General features: G+C 40.1%; 1 protein-coding gene across 1 annotated transcript; it reads left to right on the forward strand.

Moving 5' to 3' along the window:
• The first annotated feature begins 745 nt into the window (after nt 1–745).
• LOC139324294 (vomeronasal type-2 receptor 26-like) lies at nt 746–10,083 on the forward strand. Its single transcript, XM_070954015.1, has 4 exons — nt 746–765; nt 5,513–5,804; nt 8,972–9,047; nt 9,185–10,083. Exons 1-4 carry the CDS (start codon nt 746–748, stop codon nt 10,081–10,083), a joined length of 1,287 nt encoding a protein of 428 aa, XP_070810116.1.
• Nucleotides 10,084–14,259: the final 4,176 nt, after the last annotated feature.

Raw genomic sequence — 14,259 nt, forward strand, 5'->3', positions numbered from 1 at the left:
GTGGAGAATTTTGCTGATTTTATCAGTGGTGCCTTTGATGTAAGGGAAGAGGGTGATGTCATTGTCCTGTTCTGTGTCTTGGTTCTTGGGGGGTGTCGCCCTTTGGATTAGGTTGGTGATAGTGTTTCTTTGGAATCCATTAGAAATTAATACGTTTGTGAGAGTGTGTAATTCAGTTTCCAGGTGGTCTTTGTCAGCTAGGCATTAGGTTCTGGAGATGAGAGTCTTGGCTATGGAGTTGATCTGTGCAGGGTGGTGATGTGATTGTGCATTTAAGTAGCAGTTGGTGTGTGTTTTTTTCTTGTAGATGGTGTGTCCTAGGGAGCCGTTGGGTTTTTCGTAGATTAGGACATCCTGACTGAGCTGACTGAGTCTGCAATCTGAGAAGCTCCTCCTCTTCCTGTCCTCCTGGTGCTTCCCAGATTTCCCATGAAGGAGAGTCTGCAGACTGTGGTGCTGAGCTGAGAGAAGAGATTAGTAACCAACCCTCCCACCATAAGAACCGGGTAACCCAGGGAGGGGGTGACTGCTGGGCCCCCCTGCCTCACAGAAAGGGCATTCAGGTAAGACAACACCCATTCTACTGCAGTGGGGGGGGGGGCAGCAGTCACAATTGGGACATACCAAAGCAGATCTCTTAAAGGGTGGGAGACACCCAGTCCGGGAGCACCTCCCCTGAGTGGATCTGCTGCAAACCCCTGCGTCCAAAGGCTGCATCCGCCGATGCGTAGGCATCAATACAATAATGGCGGATGAATATGGAAGGTGAAGACCAAGTGGCAGCCCTGCAAACATCCTCCAATGAAGCCTGTGTAGACCAAGCTGCTGAGATGGACGCACTATGGGTGGAATGGGCCATGATGTGGCGAGGGACTGGCAAGGATTGAGCCTCGTAGGCAGAAGCAATGGTAGCCCGGATCTTCTTGACATCTTGTGTGCTTGGAACAATTATTAAGCATAGGGATACTCCCATTGTCAAAGCCAACAACCTATCCCTCACCTACACCCTGCTAGTCTCTCTTCAGCTCTGCTTTCTGTCCTCTTTGCTTTTTCTCAGCCAACCTGGCAAAGTGACCTGCCTTCTCCGACAATCAATGTTTGGCATCACTTTCTCTGTGGCCATTTTTAGTGTACTGGCCAAAACCATCACAATAGTTTTGGCTTTCATGGCCACTAAACCAGGATCTCAGATGAGGAAGTGGGTGGGGGAAAGATTGGCCTTTTCTATTGTCTTTTCATGCTCCATCATCCAAGTTTGTACTTGTATCATTTGGTTGTCAACATATCCCCCATTCCCTGACTTGACATGCACTCAGTGCTACAAGAAATGATTTTACAGTGCAATGAGGGGTCAGCTTTCTTCTTCTACTGTGTCTTGGGCTACATGGGTATCTTGGCCATCGCCAGTTTTATTGTGGCTTTCCTTGCCCATAAATTACCTGACAGCTTCAATGAAGCCAAGTTCATCACCTTCAGCATGTTGGCTTTTTGCAGTGTGTGGATCTCCTTCTTTCTAGCCTATCTTAGCACAAAAGGCAAAGCCATGGTAGCTGTGGAGGTCTTCTCCATCTTGTCCTCCAGTGCTGCATTACTGGGATGCATATTCCTCCCAAAATGCTACATCATTGTTTTCCAGCCTGACCTCAATCGCAGGGAGCAACTCACAAAGAGAAATTAATATCCCAGGTGTTCATGTATACATCTAAACTAGACTGTGTTGTTTCTCTGTGTCAAATATGAGAGCACTTAGACTTATATACTGCTTCATAATTCTTTTACAGTCCTTTCTAAGCAGTTTACAAATGTCAGCATATCAGTCCCAACAATCTGATCCTCATTTTACCCACCTCGGAAGGATGGAAGGCTGAGTCAACCTCGCGCCTGGTGAGATTTGAACTGCTGAATTGCAGCTAGCAGTCAGCTGAAGCAATCATATCATATCATATCATATCATATCATATCATATCATATCATATCATATCATCTTTAATATAATATAAGATATATTCTCAGGGTGCCGAGAGAGAGAAATATCTGCCTCTACCTAGGATCAAACACACAGCCTCCTGATTGTGAGGTGTGAGCTCCACCTCTAGGCCAACCTCAAACTCCAATTTTCTGCAATTTGACCTGTACAATTTGAAGAAAATGTAAAGATCCAAAATTAGGAGCCTCTGTTTAAAGGGGAACATATCATGATGTGATTTGCATAAGCCCAGTGAGCTATCAACTAACTTTTACAAATAACCCACTGTCTGATAACCCACAGCCCAGGTAACCCTATATGGATCACTGGGAAAATTCTCAATACTCACTATCTATCATTGAAAAGTGTTTGAAAGGTGACCATTTGAATCCACAATTATATCTTGTGAGAAAGAGATAAGATGATAAGGTAAGGTAAGGTAAGGTAAGGTAAGGTAAGGTAAGGTAAGGTAAGGTAAGGTAAGGTAAGGTAAGGTAAGGTAAGGTAAGATAAGATAAGATAAGATAAGATAAGATAAGATAAAACAAGATAAAGAGCAGAGATTATATGTATTATATGTAAGATAAAGAGCAGAGATTATATGTATTATATGTAAGATAAAGAGCAGAGATTATATGTATTATATGTATTGTTTCTCAGGAAACAACAATTGAATGATGTAGAATCATTATGGTGACCTTCTACCGCTTCATCATAGAGATTATTTTAACTCACAGCACTGCTGAGGCATATAACAAGCAAGCGGACAAACACCAATTTCTTCAACCCCCTTCCGTGTGGGAGATCGGGTTTATCTTTCAACTAAATAAATAAGACTGAAGCTGCTGAGTAAAAACCTGGGACCAAAGTTTTTAGGTCCTTTCCCCATAGTGAAAGTAATTAACCCAGTGACAGTTCAGCTTAGTCTCCCACACATATTAGGGAAAGTACATCCTGTCTTTCATTGCAGTTTGCTAAAGAGAGCAGTCGGGTCGAGATTAAGGCCACAGACCCGGCCAACTCCCAAACCTATAGTGCTGCAAGGGGAAACCCATTATGAAGTGAAAAGAATTCTAGACTCTAGATTGTTTAGAGGACGATTACAGTACTTAGTTCACTGGAAGGGGTAACCTTTGTCTGAAGCTACTTGGATTAAAAGCTGGAACTTAAAGGCAGACAGATTAGTGAAACAATCTTAATATGTTGCTCTCAGTGCAGGATTCGGTCATTGGATGGGGGGGGGGGTGGCCTGTCAGGCCTGGAAGCCATCTTGGGCATTGGATCTTCAGGCCTGCCACATTTAGTCTATGAGAAACTGGGAGGGGGGGATTGTATGGAGCTGGGGAGATATAGAGTCATAATAACATTCCTTTCGCCGAGAATCAAGGACATTCTGCCCTGCATCTGGAGGGGTGTGACTGGGAGGCTTTGATTGGACCATGTGAAATTAATTCATGAGCCAAAGTTCAAAGGAAATCCATTCATTTATTAGGAGCAACATCTTGGCAATTACCCATAAGGAGTCATTTCTACCTCCACGTGATTTACTTTCCCCTATGACCCTGTTCCCCCCCCCTCCTCCTTGGGCTTGTTATAAATCACATTCTCCAATGGAATATGTTCCTGGGCGGTAAAAACCACACCCCTTCTGCTGGCTCCGGTAGCCTGGGATACAATCTGGAGAAAGGCATGTGTGGAATGTGTCCAGCAGGTCCGTCAGTTCTCCCCCTTTCTGCTTATGGCAACCAGAAAGCAGGCATGGAATGCTTTAGGAGTTGACACAGTTGTTAAATTAGTAACCCTGCTGTTAAGTGAATCTGGCTTCCCCATTGACTTTGCTTGACAGAAGGTCACAAAAGGGGATCCCTGATACTGAACCTGTCATAAATATGAGTCAGTTGCCAAGTGTCTTAATTTTAATCATGTGACCATGAGGATGCTGCAATAGTCGTAAGTGTGAAAAATGGTTGTAAGTTACCTTTTTCAGTGACCTGCGTGATGTGGATTTGATAGAGATCAATACATTTTTTGCTTTACTGCTTTATATATCAATTTTTAGATCTAACCATGAAAACATTGAAGGCCTTTTTGCTACAAAAGTCATTATGACCTCATGTCTGTAATAGCGTAGCCGAAATAGTACATCTGTGGTTAAGGGTTAACCATCAGCCACTTATTCTTTCAACAAAATATTTACCTCCTACGGGATTCACCACATTTATTAACTAGACAAAACATCAAAGACTGACAGAAGGCTGTTTCAATTCAACAACAATCAACATATCTGTATGGTTATAAGAACTCCAGGGAGATTGGCACAAGGGTAATAATGGCTGTGTCGGAGCCATTGCTATGTACATCTGTTCTCCATCTGTATAAACCCTGATGATATTCAAGACACCAATTTGCACTCTCATGAATCTTCAACTAGACAAAGGTGGATTTTCTGATTAGGTGCACTTCTCAGATAGAAACCTTGAATTAATCACGGGATTAACCATTGCAACAATACAAACTTCCCTCTGGGGTAGGATAGGAGAGGATGGGAGAGAGAGATTTTCAAGAGTGAAGATGTTGCTCCTTCTAGTGTTTCTGGTGAAGAAAATAGTGACTCTGAGCTGCCCTGGGAGTGATGTTTTCCTTGTTCCGCATGAGTGGTACCAGCCTGGTGACCTCGTCATTGGTGGGATGGCGTCCCACATTTTTTGCAATTTCTATGAAATGAATTTTAAGGAAAAACCTTCCATAAGACCACATGACTTACCAAAGTAAGGATTTTATTTTTTTCTAATCTGAATAAGTTCCCCCAAAATTGCTTATATGGGTAAAAGGTTTTCAGCATAAATGTAGGTGTTATGTGTAATGTGTGTAAGGAGCCATGGTGGCACAGTACTTAGAATAAAGTCTATGAATGAATGCTTTCTCCAGGAGTTCGATCCTGAGGGGCTCAAGGTTAACTCAACCTTTGATCCTTCCAAGGTCGTTTAAAACGAGGACACAGATTGTTGGAGGCAATATGTACTCTATAAGCCACTTAGAGATGGCAGTATAAGTGGAACAGTATGTCTGCTATTGCTATTGCTAATCTAATTATCTCTATCTCTTTCTAGTTATGAGAGAATAAACAATTTTCTTTACTTTATGGCAAGTGTTTGTCATATAATATATGAGACTTTAGTACAAGAAATCTTTTGAAGAACATTTAGTGAGTTTAAAGTATTTTTTTAAAAAAATAATTTGTATTTTCACTCTTAACAAAACATGCATGAAATAAATGACTGATCCTGCTAAATCTGTTCATATTCTATTTTGTGTACCACGAAAAAAAATAACTGTTTTGTTTCTAGTGGTAGATATTTGATGCAAACCATGACAATACTGTATAAAAAAACAAAAATGATCTTTGTACAAATTATTGAGCATTTTAGAAAGCCTATTATCTTCCTACTTCCATCAGAGAAAAGTTTGATATTCACATAGATATAATGCCATTTTATGAGACCTGTCCATTGCCTTTCTTAACTGGGGTATTTAAATTCTTTGCAGTATAATCACCAAATTTCATCAACACATTCTTGCCTTGGCCTTTGCTGTGAAGGAGATCAATGAGGACTCCCAGATCTTATCTAACATCACACTTGGGTTCCACATCTATGACTGTTACAACAACCCAAGGATGACGTATCGCACAACTCTGGACCTGCTTTTCAAATCCCAGGAATTTGTCCCTAACTACAAATGTGATAGCCAGAAGAATCTCATGGCTCTTATTGGAGGATTGGGTTTTGATACATCATTTTATATCGCTGATATTATACGTTTCTTCAAGATTCCACAAGTAAGTTCTGAAGGGGTTCAAAAGAAAATTCTTAATCTTATTGTTGTTATGAAATAATTAATATGCATAAAAAATACGCTTAAGTTTGTGTTAATATGTTCTGCATGGCTTAAGGTCTGAAACTTAGCTGCTGTTTCTGAAACTACAATGCCTATTACATGAAGTGAGTGTCCAAGGAGATTCCAAAGCTGAAGGAAGATTTGAATCTGTACTCCACATTTTTTGGAATTACTTCAGATACATATAATAGAAGAATTCTTTATGGAAAGAATTGATCTATTGTATGTTTTGCAATAATTCCAAGATGTTCCTTTCTATGTCAATAATTCAAAGAATTCTGGGGGGAAATATTCCTTGGATATATTTTATATGAATACTAGACAGGATAATCAGATTTGATATAACAACTCAAGAGAATACTACTTCACTTTCTTGCAGCTGACATACGGCTCATTAGCCCAAGATGCATTTCAGACCAGCAAGCTCTCTTCACTTTATTTCATGGCCCCCAAAGAGGACCATCAGTCCATTGGAATTATCCAACTGCTTCGTCATTTCAGGTGGACGTGGATTGGGATTTTTGCTGTTGATAACAACAATGGAGAAAATTTCTTACAGAAAATGCAGCCCTTACTTTCAGAGAATGGAATCTGCTCAGCGTTCATAGAAAGGCTTTCCCAACTAGTCCATGTGGAAGATGTCCCAAAAGTATATGAAACAATCTCAATTATTTCCATGAACTGGATAAATAGCAAAGCCAATGCATTTCTTGTCTATGGGGAATCATTGACCATTATGTGGCTGAGAATTGTCACGTTTGTGGTAGATCCTGAAAGCAAGGAAACTGCATTGTTAAGAAAGCTGTGGATCATGACTGCACAGATTGATTTTGTACTATCAGGCATTCAAATCTCATGGGATCTCCAGATGTTCCATGGGGCTATTTCCTTCACTGTTCATTCAACAGCAGTTGTAGGTTTTAAGGAATTTCTTCAGACTGTAAATCCTCTTTCAGACAGCAGAGATGGGTTTCTGCAAGATGTTTGGGAACAATCATTTGATTGTTCACTTCTAAAAGCAGAATTACAAGAAATAAACAGTAGGAAATGCATTTCAGAGATGAAGCTGGAAGATCTTCCTGCGCCTGTGTTTGAAATGGAAATGACTGGCCAAAGCTACAGTGTCTATAATGCTGTTTATGCTGTGGCTCATGCTTTGCAGGCTCTATACATGTTGGGGTTCAATAGGAGGAAAACTATGATGGGTAAAAAAATTGATCTTCCACAACTGCAGGCTTGGCAGGTATTCCCTTTGCGTTTGACAGCTCTTTTATTTTAATGAGCAGTTTGATGAAGAATTACTATTTGGACTCATTGTGGGAAGTCTTAACATTTTCTGCATGTGCAAAAAAGTTAAATGTGGTCACTGAGAATCTACTATCTAAAAATGTTTTCAGATGTCAGTAGGAGTTATGTAGGAAATCACCATTGGTTCCCTAATAAGAGATGATTAAAACAAATCATTTAGATTACTAGCCATAATCAATTCTCCAAGATTATTTGTGTGGCTCATGAACTTTTCAGGTTCCATGGGCTGAGCTTTCTGTCTCTATCAGAGTTTTAGAGGAATGATATAAAAGGTGGCCCTTTTTAAATGTGGCATCCCTAAATGTGGCAACTCTATGTTTCCAATAATTTCCACCTCTCATCTATCTATGGAAGAATGCTTGAGTCTCAATTTCTAAAATCTGGCTAAAGGAAATTAGTCAGACCTCAAACTGCCTTATAGCTTTGTACCAATCAGGAATGATTAAATATGATCTCGTTTTAGAATAGAATAGAATAGAATAGAATAGAATAGAATAGAATAGAATAGAATAGAATAGAATAGAATAGAATAGAATTTTTTTATTGGCCAAGTGTGATTGGATACACAAGGAATTTGTCTTGGTGCATATGTTCTCAATGTACATAAAAGAAAATATATGTTCATCAAGAATCATAACGTACAACACTTAATGATAGTCATAGGGTACAAATAAGCAATCAGGAAACAATATCAATATAAATTGTAAGGATACAAGCAACAAAATTACAGTTATACAGTCATAAATGGAAGGAGATGGGTGGTGGGAACAATGAGAAGATTAATAGTAGTACAAACTTAGTAAATAGTTTGACAGTGTTGAGGGAATTATTTGTTTAGCAGAGTGATGGCATTTGGGAAAAACTGTTCTCGTGTCTAGTTATTCTATGTGCAGTGCTCTATAGCGTCGTTTTTGTTAACTCTAGTGGGCTTAAATTATAATGAGAGGCATTTGTATATTTTCATTCTGTTTTATTTGATTGGCGTTTTCTATTTTTCCTTAAAATAATACCAAACTTAAAACAAGGTGGAAATGTACTCCCTCTCTCTCTCATTCTCTTTCAAGTAGCTCCATCCATTTCTTCAAGGCATTTCTTTTAACAATTCAGCTGGCGAGACAGTGTTCCTGAATGAGAAAGGGGAAGCAACAGGTGGATTCGACATCATCAACTTGATCACTTTTCCAAACAGATCCTTTACCAGAGTTAGAATTGGAAAGATGGATCTCAAGGCTCCAAGAGGGAAAGAATTATTCATGGATGAAGATTTAATTGTCTGGCACCCAGCTTTTAACCAGGTACGAATGGAGTCATTGATGCAACCATGCCTGAATCTATTCTGATCCCATATTGAGCATAGTCAGTTTAGAAATCTAATTTCTGTTTCTTAAAATGAGACATGACATATTCTTTTCCAATCATGTAAATCATCAAGCATTGATCAAAATGATATTAAAACAAAAAAGCCATGTTGCCATATATAGACTGCATTTCCATTTGAAATCACAAGAGTGCTCATTTTCCCATAAATTTTTCACCATGTTTAATTATTTACTCACCCTGCACTTTAAACATGGATCTTTTGTACATCATTGTAATTTCTATATTGCTTTAATGTACACTATAAATCAAAGTTCATACATTGAGAATCAATTAGGGAATCCGAAAATAGTTTCACAACATAAAAGAGAAAAAACAAACATTGTTTTAAAAATCAAACTTTTCAAAATATTTTTTTATGCTTATCACCAGAACCTTCCATTTTCTCAATGCAATGATCCTTGTTTCCCTGGATATTGGAAGAAAGGAATTGAGGGAAATCAATTCTGCTGCTTTGACTGTGTTCCATGCCCAGAACGAAAGATTTCAAATCAAAATGGTAGGATAGAAATTCTACCCAAATTCAGTAGAATTAAGGGAATGTTAATACACTACTTTAGGATGCATAAAACCAGTAAAGTGATTTTTCAATAATTTGGAAGGTCTGGATGACAAATTCCTTGATTTTCCTTCCAGATATGGATGACTGTTTTGAATGTTCAGAAGATCATTATCCAAATAAGGAAAAGAAAGGCTGTATCCCGAAACTGGTGGTGTTTCTAACTTTTGAAGAAACTTTAGGAATTGGTTTATCCTCAGCAGCTCTTTGTTTCTTCTTATTGACATCTTGGGTGCTTGGAATTTTTATTAAGCACAAGGATACTCCCATTGTCAAAGCCAACAACCGGTCCCTCACTTACACCCTGCTTGTCTCTCTTCTCCTCTGTTTTCTCTCCTCTTTGCTCTTCCTCAGTCAACCTGGCAAAGTGACCTGCCTTCTCAGACAATCATTGTTTGGGGTCACTTTCTCTGTGGCCATTTCTAGTGTACTGGCCAAAACTATCACCGTGATTGTGGCTTTCATGGCCACTAAACCGGGATCTCAGATGAGGAAGTGGGTGGGAAAAAGATTGGCTCTTTCTACTGTCTTTTCCTGCTCCTTCTTTCAGGTATGTACTTGTCTCATTTGGTTGTTTGTATATCCCCCATTCCCTGACTTCGACATGCACTCAGCGCTCCAAGAAATGATTTTACAGTGCAATGAGGGATCAGCTTTTTTCTTCTACTGTGTCTTGGGCTACATGGGTATCTTGGCCATCGCCAGCTTTATTGTGGCTTTTCTTGCCCGTAAATTACCTGACAGCTTTAATGAAGCCAAGTTCATCACCTTCAGCATGTTGGCCTTCTGTAGTGTGTGGATCTCCTTCTTTCCAGCCTATCTGAGCACAAAAGGCAAAGCCATGGTAGCTGTGGAGGTCTTCTCCATCTTGGCGTCCAGTGCTGCATTACTGGGATGTATATTCCTCCCAAAATGCTACATCATTGTTTTGCGGCCTGACCTCAATTGCAGGGAGCAACTCACAAAGAGAAATTAATATCCCAAGTGTTCATGTATTCATCCAAACTAGACTGTGTTGTTTCTCTGTGTCATATAATGTATGTGGGTATGAGGGCATATGCATAATTTGGTATTTATTTATTTTGTCATGCTTATGTAGTGTATATTGGAGGTTGTGACCCTTTGAGAGATTTTTAATATTTAATTTTTAATATAGTATTATAGGATACCAATTTTGGATTTGTTTTTCTTCTTCAAAATGAAAACCTATTGAGTTTGTGAAACCCATAGATTTAACTGCATTTTACAATAGACTTTCATGGTGGGTCATAAGCATTTGCTCTCTATCCATAAATCTATTTTCATTGCAATCTGTAGTGCAGCAAACAGCTGTTGTAAAAAATTCACAGCTCCTGTGAAAGAATGCTGGGATGTCTTCCATACAAAGTTTGAAAGGGGGGTCATAGCAATAGAGGTTGGAGAGAGTTACTATAGAAAAATTCTGTCAATGGCAGAATTTTGGCAATGAGAGTCAGTTGTCTTGGCTATAAGTGCAGTAACATCTAAAGTATATATTTGGGGTCCTTGGAGGTCATCCATTGATTGCCCCTAAACATTGATTGAAGTTTTCTGTGCTTTGATCCTGGTAGTAGTAGTAGTAGTAGTAGTAGTAGTAGTAGTAGTAGTAGTAGTAATACATGTTACCACCAACATCAAATGCCCCCTCTGCAATGAGAAAGATGAGACAGTCGACCACCTGATCAGTGGGTGCAGCAAAATTTCACAAACTGACTACCTATAACGCCATGACCGTGTTGCTAAAATCATTCACTGGAAATTGTGCCAGAAGTTTGGATTTGAGTACAGCAAAAACCACTGGGAACATCAGGTTGAGAAAGTTTTAGAGAATGAGAAACTCAAGATCTTGTGGGACTTTAGGATTCAGACTGACAGGCACTTGGTCCACAACACACCTGACATAACAATAGTTGAAAAGAAAAAAGTATGGTTCATTGACATTGCAATACCTGGTGATGCACGAATTGAAGATAAGCAGCAAGAAAAAATCACAAAGTACCGGGACTTACAAATTGAAGTTGAGCGACTGTGGAAAAAGAAATCGTGTGTTGTCCCGATAGTAATTGGAGCCCTCGGAGCAATACCCAAAGGGCTACCCCGCTATTTAGAAATTCTAAATTTGCCGGACTTGAACATTTTGACTCGGAACAGCTTACATCCTCCGACGATACCTTAACAGTTCCTAGGTCCTTGGTTAGGACTCGAGCTGCTGAGCTATTAACCAGGTATTTTCAACGGACCTTTCAAAGTCCTCCAACACATCAACCCTGTAATTCTACACTTGTAATTACCTCACTCTGACTAATTTTTCACTGTTTGTTGCTGCTTCAATATAACCCTCTAAGCACTTTGTGTTCTGAAGTCTCACAAATTCTCTGGCAGTGATATTGGAGGGGAAAATAATGTACAAAATGGAAGAAATTTGGGGTTCCAGGTGAAGGGCAAGGGAACCCAGTATTTGATCCACTAGAAAGGGTAGGCAGAATCTGTATGCTTGTGGGAGAATGCCAGGTATCTTCACACTCCCAACTGGTTGCAGCAATTCCACCAATATCTCCATGAAAAACCCTGTCATGCCAAACTTCCATATCTCTGTCAGACTCCACCTGAAGTATCTGAAGGTGAAGGTGTTAACCAGCCTCACTGGGTACCACAAGAATGAAGCAGAATGATTGATGATGTACAACTGTCTACTTCATATTCCAAGTGTGAAAGGGGAGGAATTTGCTGATGTTATAGATGTTTTCCATCCAGAAACATGTGTGTTGACTGTTGATTTGGACATGGGTGAAGGACTTCTTTGCTATGGCTTTGCTCCCATCATTCCCAAATTTTGTGTGAGAACCTGGAAACTGGAGAGACTATGGGAGACAGGGAGACTTGCTTTGAAGATGCCATAAAAAAAGTGGAGATGGGGATGCCAGAAGAGATTGTCATTTGCTCTTCATTGTCTATAGAAATGAAGAGATGAAGGTGGATTTCTCACCAAATTAGAACATTAAAGGTGGTTTATTGTGTCATTTCAGAAAATGCCCCTGATATATGGTGCCATTGCAGTCCAGATTCTTCTTTCATAGAGGTTTCTCTATCATTTCTATGTTTAAAGGTATTTTAGTTTGGTCTAATGGTAAAGGCACTGGGTTAGAAAATGGGAGACTATGACTACAAGTCCTTACTTGGCCATGAAAACCATCTTGATGACCTTAAACCAAACTCTGTCTTTCAGCCCAACCCAACTCACAGGTTTGTTGTGGTGGGGAAAATATGTCTAGGAAGGAGCGTTGCATATGATTGCTGCCTTGAGTTCTTTCCAAAAATAATAAACGTGGGATATGCTGAAAAAAGCAACAATAAAATAAAATGAAAAGTAAAATCATAAAAAATAAAATTAAAAAATGATAAAATAAATCTGATGTGGCAAGTGAAAATGATTAAAAGATGAAGTGTGTACGATGACATTGTGATCCAAATTCCACTCAGTTTTTGCCTGCATAGTCAGTTGCACAAAATGATGACATTTTCATGCCATCAAGAAAATGTTTATTATTATGTTTTATCAAAATTCCCATCAATAATCAGCCGAAATTCTTTGGAGTGGACTCAGCCAGCTGGATCAAATGGGTAAAAAGAGGTTTTTTTTCAATTTCCCCTTGAGCTGAATTAAACTTCTTGGCTGGGCCCACTCTTTTGGATATTCTTCTAGGAGTTATATTCATCCAAGGTATATTCACATATTATATTGTCTGAATATTGTTTTGTTGGAACAGAAATAGCACTAGCACTTAGACTTATATACCACTTAATAGTGCTTTACAGCCCTTTCTAAACAGTTTACAGAGTCTGGGTCTTCATTTTACCCACTTTGGAAGGATGGAAGGCTGAGTCAATTCCGCTGCTGAGAATTGAACTGCTGGCAGTTGGCAGAATTAGCCTGAAATATTGCATTCTAACAACTGCACCACCACAACGTTCATGCTTACTGGCAATCAGCTTCCTGTTTTTATTCAGAGGAGCAGGCAAAATCTTTCACTGTGGGCCTCCAGCACAATAATACACAGCAGTGACAGCAATTGACAAGGTTCAATGGATTCTGGGAATCCATTCTAATCCTTTTCCTGACAGATTCAGTTCCAAGCACAGTTGTCCAAGGTTGAGACAGGAACTTTACAGAGCAAATTGAGATTTTGCCCTGGTCTTAGTGTTTTGGGCCCTGATGATACAAGTTGCACCTCAGAAAGGGACTCTAAAGAAGTAAGAGAAATTAAAATTGAAATTCACATATATCAGGAAAAAGAACAACCCATATTACTGCTTTCTCTAAAATTGCGTACTCATGTTTTGGCATAGCTATCAGAGGAGAAAAAAAAACAACAGCAAGAAATTCATAGTTAATTTTTAAAATGAATTTCCTGCCATTTGACCCCTAGGCTTATGGTCATGGGGGATTTCAACCTGCCGTGCGTGGGTGAGACGTTAGAGATGGCTCGGGAGTTCATGGCTTCCATGACAGCTATAGACCTGACCCAGTTAATTCATTGCCCTACCCACACAAGGGGAAACACGCTGGATCTGGTTTTTGTCTCTGGACAGTGGTCGAGGGATCTTGAGATAGGGGATATAGTTACTGAACCCTTGTCTGAACCCACTCTCTCCTTCGTCTTGACTTTCGAACCGCTGCACCCCGCCGCAGGGGGGCGGAGCCGGTAAGATGGTTCCGCCCCAGGCGCCTGATGGAACCTGAGATTCCAGACGGAGCTTGGGCCATTTCCTGAGGTTCTGGCACACGCCTCGACTGGAGACCTGGTGGCCGCCTGGGATAGAGCGGCTGCTGGAGCTCTGGATCGGGTCATGCCTTTGCGGCCTCTGACCCGACGCCGATTTCAATTGGCTCCTTGGTTTACCGAGGAGCTGAGGGAGTTGAAGCGCCGGAAAAGATGCCTAGAGAGTAGTTGGAGGGCCAGTCTTTCTGAATCTGACCGGACACTAGTAAGATCCCACATTAGGAATTACTTAGTGGCGATAAAAGCAGCGAAATGTTATTGCGTCATCAGATAATCGCCCGGCTGCCCTCTTTAGGGTGACCCGCTCCCTGCTCCATCAGGAAGCACGGGAGGACCCCTTGGAGGGTAGAGCC

Source organism: Pituophis catenifer, unplaced genomic scaffold, assembly GCF_029215685.1.
Source record: "Pituophis catenifer annectens isolate HBS135680 unplaced genomic scaffold, rPitCat1.0.hap2 SCAF_15, whole genome shotgun sequence".
NCBI lineage: Eukaryota > Metazoa > Chordata > Lepidosauria > Squamata > Colubridae > Pituophis > Pituophis catenifer.

Bases quoted from the DNA above. Each gene is read 5' to 3' on its own strand.
- LOC139324294 (XM_070954015.1), top strand. From the start codon at position 746: ATGGCGGATGAATATGGAAG. The intron at 5,805-8,971 runs GTAAGTTCTGAA...GGATATTGGAAG, and splicing joins GTTTCTTCAAGATTCCACAA to AAAGGAATTGAGGGAAATCA. The intron at 9,048-9,184 runs GTAGGATAGAAA...TTTTCCTTCCAG, and splicing joins AAAGATTTCAAATCAAAATG to ATATGGATGACTGTTTTGAA.